Consider the following 22,901-nt stretch of genomic DNA (forward strand, 5'->3'; position numbering starts at 1 on the left):
TTTTAATATGCAATTCTGAACTCCAGAAAGCTCCAAAACCTGAAGCATCTTTATGTTTGGTACATATCAGTTTGTTAGCAAGACTTGAGCTGGTACAACACTATTTAGAGTGGTTTTTTTTAATTCTGCTTTGTACGAGTATCCTTACGCTCTGTTGCAAAAACCGTTGTGTATTCGGTTACGTGGTGTTGCCGTGCACTCTGGTGGGTGTCTCATAATAAGTGGTGTAGGTACTGCATCTGTAAAACCTGAAAAACTCTGAATTCTGAAACACGTTTGGCCCCAAGATGTTTTAGATGTGGATATGCTACAAGAACTCATAAACTAGCACTGAGTGGTTCTTGCTGTTTCTGAAATGCAGTAAGTTATTCAGCCACAACTGTATTTTAGTTTTGGAAGGTGGTTTTGCTTTATGGTTGTTTTAAAGACGTGTTACTATTATGATATCTAATATAACGTTGATTCATTTTTATAAGACTTCCGTTTTCTAAGTGTTTATACAAATATTATACCTTTGATCTTCAGAACACCCTGTGCAATAATAGATAAGACAACTGTGACTGTGTATTTTGTAGGTGAGGCGAGTAAGATTGAGAACAGACTAAGGTTTCACAACTAGGTGCTGGAAATTTTGTTTGCTATTTTTCAAAGGTGTATAAAGGAGAACTTAAAGGTCCATTTTCCCGTTTTCTCCAAAGAACATGAATTACATGAGAATGGAGAGCAAAGGAGTTTTGTGTTCTATTTATGTCATCTTTCTTTTGGCCAGAGTGTTGATTCCTCTGAACCCTTGGGCAGCTGGGTGGGGCTTGTGATGGCCAGGTTTTCAGGCGACTCGCTCCAGTTCTTTGCAATAAAATGTTTGCCTCCGTCCAATAAGATGATTTTTATGGTCAGTGTTTGCTATGCGAAAACGATGAGGAAACTTCTTAACTAGTGTTGTCCTCGGAGAAGGTGAGAATGCCCTTCGAGTCACAGAAACCCATACACAGATGCTCACAGGCGGAAGAGTTACCCAGCCGTGTGGGAAACTGAGACAGCAAAATCCAAGGACAGTAGGCAGGCAGGAGCCGCACTGGCCAGTGCTGGGGCCTGGGGGACCTTACCCTCCTGTAGCCCCAGGATCATCGTGCCCACGGAGCACAAGGGATGGGCGGGTGCGGTGCTAAGGAGGGAGACGGAAACCAGTCATTGCTCTCGGACGAGCTTTCTGACTCACACTCCCCCGAAGCAATGCATTGAAAACAGATGAAACACAGGTGTATTTCCCCCTGGTGGTGTGCAGATGCCAAATGGGAGGAGTAGTTAAGCTCCTTCAAAGTAAAAACCGTATTATTTACTTCCGTGTCCCCCAGAGTGTGCATGTTGGTTCTTTGTATGGAGTAGCCCCTCAATAAAAAGTTTACTGAATTAAGATGTGGAATGAATTTTACAAACAACCATTAACGTTAGCTATTTCACGTGCCATGTCATGCGCTACACGTTCAAATGTTTTTCTTCCTCACTGTTGAAAAACACAACTCATTCATTAATAAGTTTCCAAACTTTTATGTTTTATAATTTAGACAAATGCACTTTAATTCTAAATGTCTAATTAGAATGAAAATATTTTCCACATGTTAGGAGGAATTCCGGTTACATTTCAAGAATATCTCCCGTATAATGGACTGTGTTGGATGCGACAAATGCAGATTATGGGGGAAATTACAGGTTCGTGTGTTGTCTTCTGTTCTGAAACTATCGCTAACCTTAAATTTCTCCATTGAGAAGTTGTAAGTTTTTATTAAAATTTCCTCATTCATTGAATTAGAAATGTGCTTTTCCTGTTTTAGTTATAAAAACAATTAATATTAAACGGTGTGTTTTACTTGTGTGTGTAAAGACGTTTTCCTGTTACTCAAGGTCGGTGATTTTTGGCTTTACTGTAACTGTTTCTGCTGGTACAATCTCAGATTCATTTCTGAAGGTGGTGGTTATAAACAGAGTATATTAGTATTTTACATACCTATATAAAGGGTAAAATTATAATTTTAATTTCATTTATTACCAATTTTTGTGTCAGTGATCCAGAGGAGGCCCCCTAGTCACAGAACAGGGGAGTTCTGCCGAGAGGCCCGTTTCCCTGCGGACTCCACGGGAAAAGGATTGTGTGATACTTTCATTTTTTAACAAAGGTGATAGTAAGTCATAGACAGTTAAGAGGCAGAATTGCATTAATGGAGGCTGCACTGAAATCAGATTTTTTTTCCTCTAGTGCTAATAATTGAGAAATTATTAAGTACAGGTCTCACTATACTTAAGCGTATAGTTTCTAAGTTTTGACTTGCTGGGGGCTGCAAAGAATGCTTTCCAGATGACATACTGAACATTGTAATCCTAACGTGATATTTTCTAGATTTAAAAAAGGCATTTTAGTAATTTAGAAAAGTATAATATGTGTCCAAAAACTGTTAAACTATTCAGGTTTCTCTAACAGCTTAGGTAAATTTATTGTACGTGTAATCTGCGAGGAAGTAGGAACTGTATTTTGTATAGTTCCACATTTTGGTGAAAAGTTCAGTTCATACGAATTTCCTGGCTCTCATCACAGTGGCTGGGAGTATTCCTTTAAACCTTTATAGCAGTTGTTACTGTATGAATTTAATTGCAAGTTTATCACTATTTTTTTTCAGACTCAGGGTTTAGGAACTGCCCTGAAGATACTGTTCTCTGAAAAAGAGATCCAAAAGCTGCCAGAGAACAGCCCGTCTAAAGGTTTCCAACTCACTCGACAGGAAATAGTCGCTCTTTTAAATGCTTTTGGGAGGTAAGAACTGTGTTCCCAGTGAAGACCCTTGATTCCCCTGCTGGTTCCATCGTCTCCTCTGCTTACGTGGTTTGTTTTGCTGTGTTTTGGTGACATAGGTGGTTGCTGTGATACAGGGTCACGTCTGCACGGACAAGCCAGTTTCTCTACAGGTCACAGGGAAAATTCACAGTCTCAGACGCCAGTATTTCTCAGCTGGCCTTCTCGGCCTTGTGGGGAGATACTCTCCTGACAGGATCCTCCCTAGCTGTTTCACTTGCTCCCGTGCAGCAGCAGGGCTGAGGGCGGTCTGGTTCAGACAGTGGGGGGGAAGAAGAGGTGAAACCTCCAGCTGTTCCTTGAGCTGTGGAGGCACTCGTTCTTGCCCTGTTTTCCCTCTGTATCCAGACAGACGGCCTCCTTAGACTGCAGATGATTTTGGAAATAATTTGAATTTGCCTACAGAGGTGCACGCAGCACCACCTGACTACAGAATACAGACGAGAAGGCCAAGGACCACAGAAAATAAGAGCAAACGGCACTGTGCTGCCCTGGGAAAAGGGCAGCAAAGTCAAATCAAGGAGGAATGCTTTTTAAAAAATAGAGAACCGAGTGATACAGAGATTCTTGTGTTTTCTTTTTTTTTTTTTTCTTCTCTTTTTTTAATTGGGGGGAGTGTTTGTATGCTAAGCACGCACTCTACCACTGAGCTATTCCCTCGCTGCTCTTTATGTTTTCTTAACATGCATTTTTAAGTTAGAAAGAAGCAGTTAAATTAAAAGTAAATTAATTCCCCATCTTAATAGCAAAGATGTCACCTGTCGCTCCTCTGTATTTAAAGATGACCATGTTGTTTGAGCTTTCAAACACAGGACAGACATAGAATGTCCATCAGTAGTTGGTGTTTGATGAAAAATTCAGTCCACCCACTCATGAGGCCTTTAGTAAGCTAAAACAGGAGAAACTGAACTAAATTTAAATTATTTAAAATGAAACTTTTAAAGCTTTTAAACAGTTTAAAATTTTTTCTTAAAGTATGGTTGATACACAGTATTCTGTTACAGGTGTCCAGTATAGTGATTCACAGTTTTCAACGGTCCTACCCCGTGTATAGTTATTATAAACTGCTGGCCATGTTCCCTGTGCTGCACAGTGTATCTTTGTACTTACACGTAATAGTGTGTACCTCTTAATCTACTAATCCTGCCTATATCGCCTTTCCCCTTCCCTCTCTCCACTGGCAACCACTGCCTTGTTCTCTGTATCTGTGAGTCTGCTTCTTAAAACAATTAAATTCAAATAAAATTAATTGAGAAAGAAGCAGATGTCAACTTCCTCAGAACTGTTCTGAGTCTTAAAAGGAACACTCAGGAACTCGACACTTCCAGCTTCGGTTCTGTAGCTGGAGCCTCTTACTGCTCTGCTCAGAGTTGGGCCCCAGTGTTCTGAAATCTGCGCGTTAGTTCGTCATGAATGGGTAGCTTTCTTGGTCAAGCCACCGGTGTGATACAGCCCCACCTCCGCTGGGCAGCCAGCATGGCATCGCGGCATCGCCTCATCGCGTGGTGCTCGTGGGCAGACACGCAACGCGCAGGGGTCTTTGGTTCTGGACATGGAACCCTGGGAAGTGTGGTTTCTTTACCTTGAATGCTCTGCAAATGTCTTTCCTACACGAATGGCCATTTTTTGATAGTTTCAACATTTGTATCGAATGATTTATGTTCCAGGGCACAAACAGACATGGCATTAACATGCCTGTTGGATATTACAGTGTATTTTACTGCCCCTCCGAGCACTGGCAGAGCAGCAGGCCGCTGCAGGTGCGTGCTCTGGGCCAGGGTGCCTGCCTTAGCACGATGACAGGGAGTGTGGCACAACTCTCTGTAGTAAATGGCGAGGTCTGGACTGCGTCTCCCAGAGACTGCCGTATCGTGCTGGTGAGCTTGCACTCCCAGGGGGACAGGCAGCCAGGGTTCGTTTCTGGGATAACCTTTGAGTTTTTCTTTTTCTTTTATTTTTCAAAGAATAGTCAGTTGACAGTGTCGTGTTGGTTTCTGCTGCACGTACGCTCCCCCTTGTGTCTAAACCAGGCTTCGGCGTCTTCCTTCATCTTTCACCTGCTGCTCTTTACTAAGCTCTTTTCTTTGGTTATGGACCTTGGCCTCCACCTCATCTTCGTGTATATTTTGATAGGTTTTTTTTTAAACAGGTACTTTGAGGTACAGCATATGATTTCACATGTTTATAATCTTCTTTTCCCCTAATAATTAAGCACTGTTTCAATCCTCTAATAGTCTGAGGATTAGAGTCAGAATTGATACAACTTGTAAGAGTATAAAGAGAATGCTTTTAAGCCCACAGAGAGCGTGGATTTTCTGAGTCATGTGGCCTTGGGATCTGCTGAGCTGGTTAGGACCCATCCACCAGCTCAGTGACCCTGGGGAATTGCACATTTGAGCCTCTGCTTTACTAATACGTAAAATTGGGGTTAATTTATTTGCCTTGTAGGTTTTTTTTTTTCATCTTGTACAGCTAATGAGATTATATGTGTGATGGGCTCAGAACATTGGCTAGCATACCTTAAGCTCTCGATAGAAGAAAAGTTATTCCTTCTTAAGTGCTTGAAGAAGGGAGCTCAGTACTGCGTCTGTGTCATCTTAGAAAGAGAAACATTCGATTTTTACTGTGTCAGCCCTGAATTTCTATAATTTGAAATATGTACACATCATATTAGCTGAACTAATACGCCTTTTTTTTCCTCCTCTAGGCTTTCTACAAGTATAAGAGAGTTACAGAATTTCAAAGTCTTATTACAACACAGTAGGTAATAGAAGCTTTTATGTCTAATTAGAGACATAAAGTGACTGTGTGAAGCCTTTTTAGTCTTGGACAGTCAGCAGAAGGAGACAGTTTTCAGACTTCAAGAATCCTGAACTCTAAAGAGAAAATTCAAAAGTTCACTTGAATATTTATGCTTCTTAATAGATTATCAATGAGAGATATTTATAAATGAAGGAAATACTTTTAAAACATGTTTTACGGACACTGCATCTCCATCTGTTGGGTGTTCTGCTCTTCTGTTTGTTTAGAATTGGTTGTGCTCTTACTCTGTTATTTCCAGTGGTCACACCTGAGTGACTGCGTCTCCATCCTGATGACACTGCTGCAGTCTGTTGAGGAGGAGGAGAGCTGGGGAGCACGTGTTGTGTAGGGCGGGTGTGTGTCAGTGACCTCTAAACGTGCTTCTAGCCTGGCCTAGCCCTGGTGTCACCTGAAATGGGAGTGATGGATGGATGACCCCGTCAGTGTGCAGTTACAGAAGCCATGTGCGACTCCCGAGACTTCAGCTTCACCGTCACTGGGTTTTATTGACAATTTTTACTTGCTGTTGCTGCTGTTTTGTTTGGGTGTAGAGGACCTGCTTCGGTAAAGGTGACCAAGTACTGTCCCCTGTGCTGCTCAGCCAGGTTCCACGCGTGTGCAGGGGGCTGGAGCAACAGGATTCTTGACTTAGACCCGATGAATCAGTGTCTGTTGACTGTGCATTTCTTTGTCCCTACTCCAATTTTAGACATTTTTGTTTAAGAAAACAGCCAAAAAAATTGCATAAATACTTAAAATACTTAGTTTCCATCTTGATAAAATTTGAATGAGGTTATATGGATTTATAAACCAATTTAAAACATTGTGTACACAAAAAGCTTACTATTTTAAGTTAAAGTGAGCATTTTTGAAGGGTTTTATTTTAGAATGCCGTCTATGCAATCGTCTCTCAGTCTGATTTTCCTCGGTACGCTGCGCAAGCGGGTGGGTTAGCTCAGACCTCAAAAGCTTCCCCTTCCCCCACACGTTCTTTTCTGGCTCTTTGTGTATAGATGGTACTTCGTATGACTTGTACCAACAGATGACTTCATAAATCCTAAACTGTCATTTTCTAAACCTGGAATTTAAATATTCTTAATATTTAAAATATTGGTTATTTTAAAAAAATGTTAGTATGTCTAATGTGATTACTTTGGAAGGTCGCGTCTGTATGCGCAATGCGGGTATCAGTCTTTTACGCAGTAAATAAGGGCTCTTAGACCCCCGTCTTATCCTGCCGAAGTCTGAAATGTGTTCAGTGATGAGCTGGTGGCATATTTTAAATTGTACTTAGTCGGCTTGCCCCCCTTTTAAGAATCTTCAGCCGCCCCTTGGAGGAACAAGGTCGGAAGGCAGTGAGAGCTCACTGGTTAATTGTTTGCTTGTCCATTTCCAGCCTTTCTAGGCCCGGAGTTTTTATGTTGGTGGTGGTGGTGGTGGCGCCTCCTTGTTAAGTCGAGTAAGCCCAGCTGGCTTGGTTGCAGCCGCCTCCACTGCTGCTTTTCATTCTGAGGGATGTAAGTGTTGTGTGGTGGGGGAGCGGCACCTTAAGGTAAACTTGTCTGAAAAGTGAGGAAGTCATCTTGCTGGTAAATTATCGAGAGTTACTCTCAGTGTTCTTCAGAGTCTGAGGAAACATGACTGTTTTAAACTTCTTCTGTTATTACTGTAAGTTTAAAAACCTTTTTGGTAACATTACTTTGCTGTTCCCTCAGTTAAAGATAAAGGTTATTATTCAAGCTGTCTTTATCAGAGAGAATCTTTGGTCATTTCCACTTCTTTTCTTTATTGTGATTTGTTTCAAGCTTAGTTAAAATTGTGTATTAGAGTGAGTTGTAGGAATTAAAAAAGTCTAGGTAGGGTAAAAAGTTCTTTTAAAGGTTTTGCTAAATCTTTCACTACCAAGAAAATAAATGAAGTATTCTTAAACTGAAATCTATTTAACTTTATTTTACCATAAATTAGATTGTGGGGGGCAACCTACATTTTTGTGTAAATCTGCGTATTTCTTAAATGAATGTGTGAGCTCTTGGAATCTTCGTGAGCCTAGTAATGTTTTATGGCCCTTGTGGTATAAATTCTTTTCTCCAGTTTGCAAACCTTTTGTTGTGAAGTGACGTTAGGTTGCCGGTTGCGTTGTGAAGGTGCTTGGCTGGCCGTACCTCTTGGCAGTGTGTCTTTTATCTCATCACCTAATTTAAAAAATCCAGCACTTGATAATATAACTGACAGAAACGATTGTACCAGCTGATGAAGTGATGAAAATGAAGAAAAGGAAAAAATTCCTTCTTTCAATGGCATGAGTTTATTTTTTTCTTAAGTGTCATCTATGTAAGTTAGAAATGGTTGTATATTAAATTGGCAAATTTAAATGTTTCTTGTGTTGATTCTTAGATTGTGAGGAGGACTAGACGGAATGTGAGTAATAGTTTTTACAGGTGTGAAATTTGATAAGTCAGATGTTTTATTTTGACATTTTAACATTGTGAACTTCTCAACACTCGTAATCTCTGTATGTCTATGAAACACTGTGCCATGTTTTCCAACTTTACCCAGGTGCCATTGTAGGTAAGAAAGGACAGCTGTTTTGATCTCCATCTACATTGCCTTCGTCTGGAAATTTGGGAACAGTTCACAGTAAGCCTCTCAGCAGTTTGCAGACTGGAGTACCTGCAGAAACCTAGCTAGTCACCAAACTTCACAGACGGGGTGCATGGTACCATCGAAATTATTTGGTAAAACAGAAAAACACAGGCATGCACACAGGTGTGCGTGCTCTATTTTAAGCAACGTCAACAGGTGCAGCTTTGGTTTTGAACAGAATTCCAAATAATTTTGCTCTTGTACCCACCAGATTACAGAAAACGTGAATAAAAGTAAATGTTTCTGCACTCTTTCTATCTTGTTTTTTCCCCCTTTTAAATGTTTCTGTTTGTGAGATGAAGAATTGGTTATAACTTGTGGAGAAGGGAGAAAATAAGTAGTCCGTGGTGGCTTCTCTTTCAGGGCGTCACCGGGAGCTGCGCGTTAAGGGCTCCGCATGGACTGTTTTCTTTTCCCAGCAGCACTGGCAGGGAGGTACGGTTACTTCTCTGTTTTTAAATAAGAGGACTGAGGATAAGAGGCTAACGTGTCCACAGGCACAAGTTCTAGGCTGTGGGACTAGAATTTGAAACCAAGGAGTCTGCCTCCAAGAGCCTCTGCTCAGAACGTGGTGTTTGTGTTGCTTCATACGTTGAGCCTGTTACCATTCGACTAAAAACGGGGGGCTTTTAGCGTCTTTGATTCATATCAACTCAGAAGATTTTTCAAATATACTTATTTTATTTAATTCTTTTAATAAGTAATACATTCACATTGTTCAAAAACCAAGAAAATACAAAAAGCTACACAGTGGAATGTCTCCTTCCTGGCCTGCCCCTGCCCCTGCCCCTGCCCTTGGCTTCTTGTGTCCATCCATGCATTTTAAGACAGATACGAAGTCTTATTTTTTCCCTCATTTTAACCCAAAGAGTAGCATCATATACATACTATTTGCTTTTTTTTTTTTTTCACTTAGTTTTTCTCGGCAGTCCTCCCACTTTTTTTTTTTTTAAGTAACTGCTCGGTGTTCCATTATATTGAAGTACAGTCCTTTAATGAGCCAATCTCCTATTAATGGGCATTTGGATTGTTTCCAGACTTTGTATATAAGTCATTTCACACATAAATAGATATGTACTTGTCATCTAAATGCCCCCAAATGGAATTTTGGGGTCAAAGACCATGTGCACTTGTAATTTTGGAAGATACTAGACTAGGAATACTGCCCTCCACAGGGGATGGTTACGAGTTTGCCCACCCACCTGAAATTTAAGACCATGCCTGCCAACCCGCAGCCTCACCAGCACCGACACTATTAAAAAGCTGGATTTTTGCCATTCTGCTAAGACGCAGTTACGTATCGCTGTGTTTCAGTTTGTACTTTTCTCATCGTGAGTACGGCTGACTGCCTTTAATATGTTCAGGAGCCACCTGTGTTTCCTTCTGCGTTCATATCTTTTACCCATTTTCCTGTGGCTCTTAGCACTTCGAGGAGTGCTTTATTTGTTAGGGACATTAATCCTTTGACTGTAATACGCTGTAAAATTCTTTTTTAATTTGTCTTTTGACTTTGCTTATGATGGTTTTGACGTGCAATTTTTAAATTTTTACACAGTCTAATTTTAATTTTTAGTGGTTTCTGGATTTTGAGTGGTAGTTAAGAATGCCTTCTTCACTCCACTGCAATAATTCAATTGTATCTTCCCCCAGAACTTTTATGGTTTTATTTTTTTAGATCTAAATGTTGGTTCCTCAGGGTGTCTCCTGGCATAAAGTGCAAGTTACAGGTGCGGCCTGACTTCTTCCCGGTGACCGCTCAGTTAGTGCAACCCGCCCATCGCACGGCTCCTTCCCCCCGCCAGTTGGAGATGCTGTTTGTCACGTGTGGAGTCCCGGGCTTTCCTTCTGTCCCGTTGTCTGTTAACTCGTGCACCAGCACTGCATTATTTTAATGGCTCAGAGCCTATATTTTAATACCTGGTGCACTGGTCTCCACTCGCTTTTGTTAAAATAACTTTTTTAGCTCTTCTTGTTGGTTCCATATGAGCTTCTAAAAATCCTTTAACATATGGACCAGGCAGAAGCTCCATCCAGCTCAGGGTTTTCTCCGGAGGGTAGCACTTCTGACCACACAGCGCGTCACGGTTGTGTTAATTTGACATTTCACCTGGTGAAGACCTGCCCCGTGCTGTCGGTCATGGTCATTATCTCAGTGTCCTCCTGCTAGGGCCCAGACGGCGACGCGGGGCCCAGATGGGCAGAACGAGCAGTGCCTCTGGAGACGGGGTTTCCTCTCAGCGCTTTTAGGACTTAGTTCTCAAATCATTCTTAGGAATTATCTTGCTGTCCAATCCCATTTGCCTTTTTATTTCCATTATGGGATCTTTGTCCAAAAGTTGGATGTCTTGGAAGAGCCATTAAAAAAACAAGGGGGGAGCCCTTAACTGCATTTTAAACTTGTAAAATCCACATGCGGTGGATAAAAGGTCACCTAAAAAAACCCCAATGATATCGGCCAAAACAACAGGACGGGAGGGCTCCCTCCCCTCCCAGGCCCCGCCGCCACGTGGCCTGACTCGGTCACGTCGAGTTTGTGGTGACGACACGCCCAGGGAGAGTACGGCTGGCCCCTGAACGTGGGACTGAGCCGCACGAGTCCAGCGAACACACATGACAGAGCGGCAGCCCCGGGGGTCTGCACCCGCGGACACGGCGAGCTGTGAAGTCGCGAAGCTGCCTGTGCATTTCCGGCCACACCGAGGTCGGCCATGCTCAACACGGAAACCTGCTTGTGGAGCAGGTACCCTCAGTGTCTGTTTGGCAGGCCAGCAAGTTGTCGCAGACGATTAAAACCAGCCCCTCGGTCAGGGCGGCCAGCATTCACCACACATCGTCTGACAGAACTGAACCTTCCCTGCGGACCTCCTCACAGACTGTCTCTCCCCATGGTAAGTGTTCTGCTCTCTGACGGGTGCCAGGTCCGCACTCCTGAAGCCCAGACTCCGGCAAGTGGACGCACCAAGGGGCCAGCACACCAAGGGTGTACGGGACAAACTGGCCGGCAGAGCGGTAACTCGTGGATCCTAAGCAAACCCTTTTTATACCTCAGGTAATGCCGTCCAGGACCACTGAGACTCAGGCCTGCGGACAGACAGCAGGACCGGCGCAGGTTAGCTAGGTTCCTGGGAAACTGAGGGTCAGAGTCAGGAAGGGCCATGGTGACAGGGACCCGCAGGGAAAGAGGGACTCTGAGACCACGCAGGCTGAGAGGCAGCAGGTCGTAGCTGGAGCTGGAGAGAGAGCGCAGAGCTGACCTCGGTCCTGACCAGGCTTCTCGGGCTCAGAGGCGGTGCACCTGTTCTGGAGAGAATGTCTAAGTCTCTGAGTGGTGGGGCAGCCGAGGTCCAAAGGGACTGGTCAACTTTGGAGGCTAAAGAGTGAATGCGGCCAAGGTGTGACCCACCTCGAGGAAGAGAGGGAACAGGTCCCAGCCACCGGTCAAGGACCAGCTGGAGAGGAACCAGCCAGATACCATCAGAAGCGCTGAGCCACTGGGTCTGGACCTGAGGACTGTGGCTGCCGGGGTTCTATCAAGTAGGGCTTCCAATCTCAGAACCCCACCACGGATGAGCCCGCCATGGGCGCCCTGACCCGGGGAGCTAGACCTAGGTGGGGGCCCAGGGGCAGCGCTCGTGGCTGTCAGGGGAGTTACTGACCCTCTGGTGCAGGGGCTCTTCCTGCACACCTGCTAAGGGCCAGGAGCAGGGTCAGCGTCAGGGCGTCGCCGAGCCGGCCGACTGGGCCCAGCACGTGCTTGGTGCTCCGCAGACCCTGACATCTACCTCCTCACCAGCGCCGCCCCTTTGATACAAACCTTTGCCCACTTTAATCAGCTTGTTCATAGTCTTGGATGAGAATCCCACTGTTTAGCTCCTTCCCAGTAGCTGCTCCACCTGGACGGCGAAAAGCCGTAAGTAGCATGGACTTCAGACAGTGCATTTCTTTTCCCCCACAAACTGAAGGTTTGGGGCAACGCTGCATCGCGCCAAGTCTGTCGGTGCCATTTTTTTCCAACAGCATTCGCTCGCATCATGTCTGTGTCACATTCTGGCAACTCTCGCAGTATTCCTACATTTGTTATGGGGACCTGTGAGCAGTAACCTTTGATGTTACTCCTACAGCTTGCTGAAGGCTCAGATAATGGTTAGCACTTTTTATTTTTAGCAATATGGTATTTTTTAATTAAGGTATGTACAACTTTTTTTAGGACAATATATCGTACACTTAGTAACTGACTGCAGTGTAGTGTAAACATACCTTTTGCACGCACTGGGAGACCACAGAGTTCACGGGACTCCCTTGACTGCAGTACTTGCTTTACTGCGGTGGTCTGGAGCCGAACCTGCAGGATCTCTGAGGTCTGCCTGTACCCAAATCAGCTGGAAGTTTTTCGACGGTTAACTCGGAAGTGTGGACATCTATTCACGTTTCCACTGGATGTAAAGAAACTGTCACGTGCAGCCTTCTAGTGCCGAGTCAGACTTCGATAAATCATGGCACAAAATTTTCAGTGATTTAAGTGCCTCTTCCCCCTACTTTTTTAACTTTCAAATTGTGGGGCTTTTAGTTTCATCATGTTGCCTTAGAACGAGAGAACACCTGGGTATTTTAGAGCCAGCAGTCACCACTCCTTGCCTTCACCAGTTCACCTGCGAGTTGCTTTGTTAGTGCACATTGCACAAGCAACTCAGGAAGCTGCAGAAAACTGTAATCGTCCTTTCCACACCACACCTGCAACATTTCACAGGCTACATGCGATCGTTTACCTTGAGAGAAAGACAGTTCGCTACAATCATAGTTTTCTATATTCTAGATGTGTTTACAACATTTGTGCTTCAGCATTATTTTTTAAAAAGGGAAGAGAAAAATAGGCACTGAGAACATTTTTATCCTTTCCAATAAAAAATAACAGTTCAAATGCTAGCAGCTCTATCATAAAAATAGGTTATGGCTTTTACCAGTTAACACTGAGTATTTCGATCTTCCTGCCAATAATCAGAATAACAAAGTATTTGTCCATCATCGTAGGATGAGTATAAAAACTGCATGGCTTTAGTGACGCTTTTAAAAATACATCTGCCCTTCAGTGACCGAATATTGAAGAGCTACAGTATTTCCTGAAAGCACCATTTAAAGGGTTTTTAAGCATTTGCTGATCTGCCTTTAAATTCTCCTAAGTATCAGTAACAGACAGTGTGGCAGGTAGGCTGTTCGTAAAGCTACTCAGAACAGCAACTGTGCCGTTTTAAGGCAACTGGAGTAGTCAGTGCAAATGTGGCTTCAGTGTAGAATTTCCCCTGGCAGTAATTATGTTAAATATGTGACCCAAATTCTTGCACACACTGAAAGGCAAGTATGTTTTGTGTGACTATGCAGGGCAGAGGTGCTCCGGGCCAAGGAAAAGCCCGATCCTGACCCACTTCAAACTTGAGATCCCAATTTTAAATAGAACCATCAAGAGAAGCAGACTTTGATCGCTGTGAAATCAATGCCCAGAGATTAGTTATGCCTGAAGACTGAAATGGTAGGTCCGAGACACCCAAAACAGGCTTCCTCACTCAGGCAGAACTGACCAGTGTGAGCTCCTCTCCGCCTGCCCCTCCCCACCTCCGTCCAGAGATGGGAGGTCCCCTAGGCCGAGCGGGGGGCACTTTCTGCCTCTGGTAGGTCACTCCGTTCCGCAGGAAGAGCGAGCGTGCGACCTCCCTGACAGCCGGGTACGCGCTCCTACCGCAGGTAGTTTACAACTGCAGGCTAGATGTTATATACGCATCATCATTGCATGTGTCACCCTTGGAGATTCTAGAATGGCACTTACGGCTGGGGAACTAGTACGTCACGACATGTGTTTCACTTACATGAATGACAACGGTGAGCCCCTGCACGTGGCTGAGAGATGGCCCTCGTGCTAGACAGCAGGGCCCTGCTGCTCCCATGTCAAGGGCGCAGCCTCCAGCAGGCTGCTCTCACAGCTCCTTAACGTGGTTGGAAACTAAAAGAAAGCTGCTAGGATTCCAGTCTTTTGGCTCTAGGACCCAGGGGAATTTGTTACCGATCCCCCGGTGAGACCCTCTTCCTTGCCCACCGACGGATGGATGTGCGGTGAGCTGGGAGAGGGGCAGTCCCGCGGAGTCCCGAGGCGGCGGGTCTCGGATGTCACGGGGCTCACAAAGCACACAGAAGTCTCCAGTACAGCAGGGGAGCTTTGCCAGCGTGAGTCGAGTCTATCAATGCTGTTAACGTTATCAACTTATCAGCGTAGTGTCTGCACTAGCGCCTTGTTTAGAGAAGCACTAAATGTTGGCAACATACAGGAGATTCTTTGAGGGTCCAACCACCTGGGCTTTGAACAGCTCTGAGGAGCCAGTTCCCTCACGTGCAGTCCGCTGACATTCTGCTACGTTACAACTTTCAACGCAGGTTGCAACTGGCTTTCTAGATGTCGATTATAGTTAGTCTCTACCAGCATGGAGCTCAGAATCTGAGTGACCTGAAGAGGTAAGGATCTGAAGAATACTTTAGTCCAAAAGCCTTTAAAAAAAAAAACCATCAGACCATGTCCTGTATCCTTTTAAAGTGAATTATGCATAAAAGTCTGTGCAAATTACAACATATATTGCAGTAACATTCTCAAAAATCCCTAGTATATTTTAGCATTATTATTTAAGTTATATAAAATACATCTTTATAAAATACAGAATTTTTTTAAAGTTTAAATTACAGCTGCTGAAATTGGCAGCCAGGCTCACTTTTTAGTACTAAAATACGGTTTTATCAATCTAAATTATTGCTTAGTCCTATGGAGTCATCAGAAACCTGTGACAAATAAAAATCAAGTCCTATTTCTTAAGGAAAAGTGCCCTAAAGTTCAGTTGTCATTACATTAGTCTTTCTGAAGCTTTTCAACTGAGGAATCTTCCATAAAACTGTTAACTGACACTACCCGTGGCTCGGTTTGTCAGGATCCAAAACTGAATCTGGTTGCGAAGTTCCCCCTTGTGCCAGGACGCTGTTTGCTTGCTGTCCCCAGTCATAGTAGTCCGGAGCAAAGCTGGGAAAGAAAGGGGCGTGTCAGCGCCTGGGGACACTGTCTCTGCCGGTCTTGACATGTCTGGTCTGGGCAGAACTGGGGTCTTCCATAAATGAGGCAGCCCCAAAGCTTTCCAGAGCAGCTCCTGGAAGCCCCTTCCCCACAAAACAGTGCTTCACACGGTGACTAGAAGTCTGCCCTGGAGCCACCTGAACCCAAGAGAGCCCAGAAGCACAGCATCACTGGGCCCATAAGCCAACCGCTGGTAACGACAGAATGATTCAGCGACAAATGGTATCCGAATCCTAGCGGAGCAGAGCTCACTGCGTGTGTGGCTTCTGTGCCTCGGTTTCACCTCCTGTTAGAGCAGGGACTACCTCGGTGGGGCTGAGCCAGCCCCCGGGCAGCGCTCAGAGCAGCGTCTTGGCCTCTAGTCACCGCGCTCAGCGCTGTTATTCTTCCCAGCCTCCCCTGCGTCACGGAAAAGGGGTCTCCTCTGCCACAGGGGTCGCCAGGGCGCCCGCAGCTCCGTGTCGCTCCTGGCAGGTGAGGGGTGAGGGCCGTCCCAGGGGGGCGGGGGGACACATACAGCAAGTCGGGAAGCAGTCAGGTCACTGGGTAACAGGACTGAGGGGCCAGCGGCCCCCACGCGTGGGCTCCCCGATGCCCGCCTGCCAGCCCTCAGCTGATGAAGGACACTCTTCACTGGCGCGTCTGCCCTAACAACCCAACAGCCGGGTCACGCCCAACCTCACGACAGCTCAGGCGGGCTGCGTTCAGCCCCCCCCCCCCCTCGTGTCAGTCACAGACCCCACCGCCCTTCCCGGGCCCTAAGCCTCTCACCTCACCTGCGGCCACCCAGAGCCCCGTGCCCGAGCCGGTCAGGCCCCTGTGACGCGACCTTGTAAAAGATGCCAACAGCCGGCCCTCGCGGCTCCCACGGGCGCCCCTCGTCCGTGTGGCCTGCTGTGGTCTATGGCAGCATAACCCAGTAAACTCTATGTTCATCTTGTGTCTTTGGTAAACCCTTCTACCGCCCACAACACCGGCCCGCCTTGTCCCCCGACAAGGACGGTTTCAGGGAGGAGGGTCAGGCCCCTTGGACCCTGTCCTCCGTGCACACTACTGGCTTCCACGTTGTTCACAGCGCCGGCTGGGGGGCTGGCCTGCCTGCTCTCCTCCCCAGCCCCACCCTGGATTCTCTCTGACCAGGATCTCTCTGCTCCCAGATCCACTGAGAAAGCAGTGTGTGCTCCCGGCTCGTCCTCAGTTCCCTGTCCCGACAGCCCGGGCTCCCTTCAGGTCTCTTTCAAGGTTTCCCAAGGATGTCACTGTTAGTAGAAGAGCAGAAAAGTGGGCACAGCCTCTCTCTCACCCTGCCCGGGGGCGGGGGGACCTGACAAAGGACTGCGGGAGACAAGGTCTCACTTCTGAGAAACACAGCCTGAAGCGTCCCTTTCAGAGGAAAGGCCCGGGGGTCCTGGGAACCCCAGGCCTGCCCCCCTCCCCCGCCAGCTCCCCTCGCCCCTGCTGGCCTTGAAGTCCAGGGTCCCCGGGGGAACGAGGGGATGTGCTGGTCCCTGGCAGGGCGGTGTGGTGGGAGTGTTGTGGGCTGGGGAAAGGGAGACGGGGTCCAAGGGCTACCCACTCCTGCTGGCCTGCTGGCCGACCCTGCCCGTGGCCTTGAGGGAGGGGGTGAAGCCCTGACCCTGGGGCAGGCCTGTCCTCAGCTGCAGTTAGTCTCACAGGCAGCCCTCCCCCCACCTCCTCCTGTCCCCTGACCCTGCCTCCAGTCCCAGGGCTCTCATCCAGCTCGTGCCCCTCTGACAGGAGCTGGGGTCTTACCTTCCCTGAAGTCCCTGAGGGGCAACGTTCCAGGCAAGGTCATCATCACTGTCATACCTCCGAGGGTTGTCAAAGAAGTAAGACCTGGGACTGAATCCGTGGCTGGGGACCATTCCCGGGTTGGTCTAGAAGGACAGTCAGCTGGTCAGGACTCTCTCAGACACCAGGCCTCACACGCGCTTCATTTTAAGCTGAGATTAAAGCTTTGAAAGATGTGTGTTCCCCACCATGAGCTTGACAGCTTCCCAAAAGTTGAAAAGATTTTTCTGATGATCAGTGGTGATATTAATGCATGAGAATTTTTTTTGATACTGTATAAGGAAAACTTAACTTAGAAGGTCCACATAACTCAATAAACCAGTATTTTCCAAATGATCAGTGCAAGACATTACGAAACCACGCATGGGTAAAAAGGTCCACTCTGAGCGCAAGGTAAACCAGCAGGTGCTCCTGTATAACACCCTCTGAAAAGTGCACCGATAGGGGTTACATTCCACACTGCAGCTGGCCTTTAAGAAATCACAACTTACTGAGTTTGGATGTATATTAAAGAATGTTCACCGTTACATTAGAAAGTTATTAAAATACTCATTTTTGCAACTATGTATCTCTGTGAGGCTGGGTTTTCTTCATGTACTTCAAGCAAAACACATCACAGACTGGATGCAGAAGCAGCTGTGAGAACCCAGCTGTATTCTATTAAGCCAGATACTAAAATAGATTCACAAAATTTTAAAACAATACTATTATTCTCCATCATTTGTTTTGGAAAATATAGTTCTTTTTTCTATAAAAAAGAAATATGTAGTAACATGGGTTTATTAATAATGAATTAATAAACTGAGTGAGTAAAAAATTTTCTCACGCACACATACCCCCAAACAAAAGCATTCTGGGGTCCTTGATAATCCATCAGTGTAACCCCAAACAGCCAAAGCAATCCTGAGCAAAAAGAAGAAAGCAGAGGCATCGTGCCCCCTGACTTCAAACTATACTCCAAAGTTACAGCAATCAAAGCAAAATGGTACTGGCATAGAAACAGACGCACAGATCAGCAGCATGGAGCGCTCAGACAGAAACCTACGAAGACACGGCCAGCTCATTTACAACAAAGTGCCAAGAACCTTCAGTGGGGAAAGGACAGTCTCTTCAATAAATGGTGTCGGGGAAAATGGACCACTATCTTACACCGTGCACAAAAATTAACTCAAAATGAATGACAGACTCAAATGTAAGACCTGAAGCCATAAACTCCCAGAAGGAAACACAGGCAGTAAGCTTGACATCAGTCTTGGTGATTTTTTGGATCTGACTCCAAAAGCAAAGGAAACAAAAGCACAAATAAACAAGTGGGGCTACATCAAAATGAAAAGCTGCTGCAGAGCAAAGGAAACCATCAACGCAGTCAAAAGGCAGCCCACCAAATGGGAGAAAATGCCTGCGAAGTCTATGTGTGGTAAGGGGTTGATATATAAAACACATAAAGAACTCATACAACTCAACAGCAAAAACAACAAACACCACCACAATCTGATTTTAAAATGGGCAGAGGATCTGAACATTTTTCCAAAAGAGACATTTTTCCAAAGAAGACATATAAAAGGCCAACTGGAACATGAAAAAGTGCCCAACATCATTAATGATCAGGAAATAAAAATCAAAACCACCATTGCACACCTGTCAGAACGGCTATTATCAAAAAGGCAAGAGACAACAAGTTTGGTGAGGACGTGGAGAAAAGGGAGCCCTTGTGCACTGTTGGTGGGGACGTAAATGGTGCAGCCACTGTGGCAGCTCCTCAAAAAACTAAAAATAGAACCACCACATGATCCAGCCATTCCGCTTCTGAATATGTATCTGAAGAAAACGAAAATAGTAATTCAAAAAGATGCACACACCCCCATGTTCACTGCAGCATTCCTTACAACAGCCAAGACGTGGAAATAACCTAAATGTCCTGCGAGGCAGGAATGGATAAAGAAAATGCGAAACACACACACACACACACACACACAAATACTCAGCCACAAAAAAGAATGAAATCGTGCCATTTGCAAAAATACGGCTGGACCTTGAAAGCATTATGCTAAGTGAAATAAGTCAACTAAAAAAAGATGAAACTTTTTTATACTGTACACCAATGACACAGCGTCGTAAACTGACTGTACTTCAAGAAAAAATATACATATACAAAAAAAGATAAATACCACATGATCTCACTTACATGTGGACTCTAAAAACAAACAAACCCTAAGCTCACAGATACAGAGAACAGACTGGCGGTTGCCAGAGGTGGGAGGTGGGTGATAGGGGTCAAAAGACACAGACTTCCAGTGAGAAACTAAGTCCTGGGGACTAGCGCACAGCACGGCGACTACAGTTAACACTGTACTGCATATCTGAAAGTCGTGAAAAGAGTGGATCTTGCAAGTTCCCATCACAAAAAAATTTGGAAACTCTAGGTGGTGACCATTTTGCAACAGACATAAATATCAGATCATTACACTGCACACCGAAGACTAATATATGCCTTCAATTATACCTCAATAAAAAAAAGCAAACAAAATAACAAATAATTCATCAGTGTGAAGCATCTAGAGACCAAAAAGCCTGGGAACCACTGCTCTAAGATAATACCTTAAGTAACAGATATATTCAAACACAGCAGCCAAGTAGCTCAACGCACACGCAGAGCGTGTCGAGGCTGACAAGCTCCCCTGGACCGTGAGAGTATCCACGTTGTTCTGTATTCATTTAACAAGACAGTGCTGAGAGAGTAGCAGATCCTAGATACAAAGTAGATAAACAAGAGATTTCTTCTGTACAGCATGGGGAATATATGCAATACCTTGTAATAACCTATAATGGAAAAGAATATGAAAAGGGATACATGTGTGTCTGTGTGTGACTGAAACATGCTGCGCACCGGAAACTGACACAACGTTGTAAACTGACTAGACTTCTATAAAAATAGCTTGCAGAGAAAGGAAAACAAACAAACAAACAAAAAACCAAACAAACAGACAAACCAAAACCAAGACAGCACTTTGGGCAACAGCCTTGCCCTCCTTGGGACGCAGGTGTATGCCTTCCTCAGGACCGCCCTGGGGGTAGGGGGTCGAGCTCCTGAGCCTCTGGGACACCAGGAAGTGGTGAGAGGGCACACGGGGTAAGAGGGTTTTATTAAGAGACTCATCCTTTGTCCCCTGGTCACACAAGGTTCCCAGAAAATGTGAGCTGTCTGCCTGCAGGGAAGGAGGGAAAACGAGGCACTGGAAGGGTTTAGGTTTAGGGACGGAGCCCAGGACCCCACGCACTCTGAGCACGCGCTCCACTGCTCGGCTGCTCCCCTTCCCTCTCTCCCCCAACCTTTTTTTTTTTTTTGGTAAAATAAAACTAAACTGAAAAACAAATTTCCCTTAGAAGATGATTAAGGGGTGGGGGGAAAGAAAGTCTCAGTTAAATCGACAAGGGAACTTTTCATATCAGAAGAGGGCGGAAGAGGCTCTCCACTGAAAATCTTGGGAAAAATTCTGTCTGCTTCGTGATGAGAATTAGGAGATGCTTCTGCAAAGATAAAGCGGTTTACTGACCAGGTCCTTTGCAGGACTCCTAACTCGGAAGAAGAAGACCACTAAGGTGGTAGGTAAGAGCTCCCACACGAACAGGACCACTCCGAACACCACGTAGCCGGCGTCGCCCAGCTGGTTCCGCAGGTCCGCCTGTCGGGAAGGGAACACGGAGAGTCACCAGGCGGAGGGCAAGGGAAGCAAGTCTGAGCCAGCTCTTCCTCACGCAGACGGAGACTAACTCTAATATCGTGTCGTTCTTTTCGCCTAAAATGTGCATGTTGAAATCAGGAAACACTCATGGTCCAGACCTCAGGTGGGGAGTTACTTCAACCGTACAAGACAGACAGTTTTCTTCAAAACATTCGAGAGAAACTGCCAGCCTCTGACGTTTCATTCCTCCCCCACAAAACCCTCCTTCGTCCAAAGTCGGCCTGGAATAAGCCGATTTTCTTCTCTTCAGTAACGGCAGTGAGGCCGTTCCTTCTGCCGCCCTGGCCCCCGTTCCCGAGGGCAGCACACACGTTGTGCCTGTGGCCTCTCCCTTAGGAGATGCGTGTCGGTTTTTAGACCTCTCTTCGCATCCTATCCTTTACCCTTTAAAACTTACAGCAAACGAGACTGTCTAGAAAAATGCTGTCTGAGTCCAGGGTGTCTGCCTCCTGGACAAGTGAGACAGCCGAGCGGTGGAGAACAGCGGAGGCGCGTGGCCGGCGGCACAGCTCTCCCCGTGTGGCCCGGCCGGTTCAAAGGACGGCGACACCACTGTCAAGCCAGGAAGGGCCAGCGCCCCGGGCGGAATCCTTCCGCCCTCCCTGTCACCTCATGGTTAAAGTCCAGTCACCCATGCCGGTCACGCTCCTCCTCACAAACATTGCTCCCAAACTCTGCACCTCAAATTCCACCTCTCCGTCTCAGCAGCAGGTGCTGTGTGACGTTCCGATCCACACAAGCAAGCTGAGACCTGGGCCATCTGTTCTGCTTACGACACAGAGGTCTAGAGATCAATAAATCAATCGCCACTAAAAACAACAGAATTTTTAAAACTGTGGTCATATTTTAAACTTGGTATAATCATAAGCTCTTAATTAAAAGAAACACTGAGATAATTGTCTTGTTATAAACCAAATCTCTGTTGTTTAGTCGGGGCAGGTTCTGTCTGGGGTGATAAGGGATTTCTGGAGACGGACGAGGGTGACGGACATGTCACTGAAATGCAAGCTTGTGAATGATTGAAACAGTCAATCTTGTCTATTTCACTACAATAAAATCCTGTGTGTATTAGGACTAAGCCTCTAATCTATCACTGACGAAAGTTTAGATTTTTATATACTTAAGTTCTGGTCACGGGGGACGCCGGCAGCAGTGCCGCAGCCCACTGTCTCCCATCCTGCTCATGAGCTGGTGGTTTGGGGGGGGGGTTATGCTTGTTACTGATGCTGTTATAATAATTTCTAGCTGTAACATCTTGCACGGGTGTGCCTCTTCAGGATTTCATCTTGTCTTCACAGTTTTAACTTATCATGGTCATTTTATTTTTTCTTCCAGAGTCTTCATTCAGGGCAAGATTTACGTGCATTCCTCTATAGTTGGGTGTCCACTGTTTTTCCAGGAAAAGCTCAGGAGTGTTTGTGATTCAATCCAATGGACCCCAACTACAGAAGCTCTGTTTCTTTGCTGTGATGGCTGTTTGTGTGTCTCATGTCCTCTGTGAACATCGACTCCTATAGGCAGGGGTGGGTCTGGTCGTTTTTGTGTCTCCAGCACTTGGTCCGGGGCCGCTGGAGACACAGAACTGATACTTCTCCAGTGAGAGGAGACTAACTAAGCCTCGCTCTTTTTCATTTTGAGCTTTTCTGAGCATGGATGCCAGATAATGTTTCACTACCTTTGTTCATCTGCTTTGTAATTTATGAATTTCCTGAAGCTACTAAAAAAAGAAAGTTTCAGATGGAGATGTGAAATGGGTTCTTTCTAACACCTTAATATCCTCGGTCACTTTTGTCTAGATTTCCTCCAATCCTGTCAGTTTATACGTTCCATTAAAAAAAAAAAAAAACCTCATAATTTTATGTATTTTCTGAAACCTGAATACAATTTGTTTTACCTCTGCAGATTTCACCCTTTAACAAGATCATCTTACATTTATATGAAAGCACTTAAAAAA

At 45.5% G+C, this 22,901-nt stretch overlaps 2 protein-coding genes across 6 annotated transcripts in view; one reads left to right on the forward strand and one right to left on the reverse strand.

Annotated features, from left to right (window-relative positions):
* ERO1B (endoplasmic reticulum oxidoreductase 1 beta) overlaps window positions 1-8,538 on the forward strand; it is a 44,998-nt gene extending 36,460 nt beyond the window's left edge. The window contains exons 14-17 of one of the 3 annotated variants that reach the window (XM_064487838.1): window positions 1,624-1,710; window positions 2,673-2,806; window positions 5,553-5,609; window positions 8,204-8,538. In XM_064487838.1, the coding sequence (XP_064343908.1) occupies window positions 1,624-1,710; window positions 2,673-2,806; window positions 5,553-5,609; window positions 8,204-8,219 (294 nt within the window). In that variant the 3' untranslated portion in view covers window positions 8,220-8,538. Of the gene's footprint in view, window positions 1-1,623; window positions 1,711-2,672; window positions 2,807-2,904; window positions 3,440-5,552; window positions 5,610-8,203 lie in introns of those variants that run through there. The other 2 variants (XM_064487839.1, XM_064487840.1) reach the window with 2 other exon arrangements.
* A 642-nt stretch (window positions 8,539-9,180) lies between these two features.
* The window catches only part of GPR137B (G protein-coupled receptor 137B), a 38,869-nt gene continuing 25,148 nt past the window's right edge, over window positions 9,181-22,901 (reverse strand). The window contains exons 5-8 of one of the 3 annotated variants that reach the window (XR_010381804.1): window positions 20,759-20,887; window positions 17,166-17,290; window positions 12,548-15,341; window positions 9,181-12,377 (exon numbers count right to left, since the gene is read on the reverse strand). Coding sequence is in view for 2 of the 3 variants with exons in the window: in XM_010979775.3 (XP_010978077.3) it covers window positions 15,230-15,341; window positions 17,166-17,290; window positions 20,759-20,887 (366 nt within the window). In the remaining variant the exon portion in view is untranslated. Of the gene's footprint in view, window positions 15,342-17,165; window positions 17,291-20,758; window positions 20,888-22,901 lie in introns of all 3 variants that reach the window. The other 2 variants (XM_010979775.3, XM_031460814.2) reach the window with 2 other exon arrangements.

This window comes from Camelus dromedarius, chromosome 8 (genome assembly GCF_036321535.1).
Source record: "Camelus dromedarius isolate mCamDro1 chromosome 8, mCamDro1.pat, whole genome shotgun sequence".
NCBI classification, from domain to species: Eukaryota; Metazoa; Chordata; class Mammalia; order Artiodactyla; family Camelidae; genus Camelus; species Camelus dromedarius.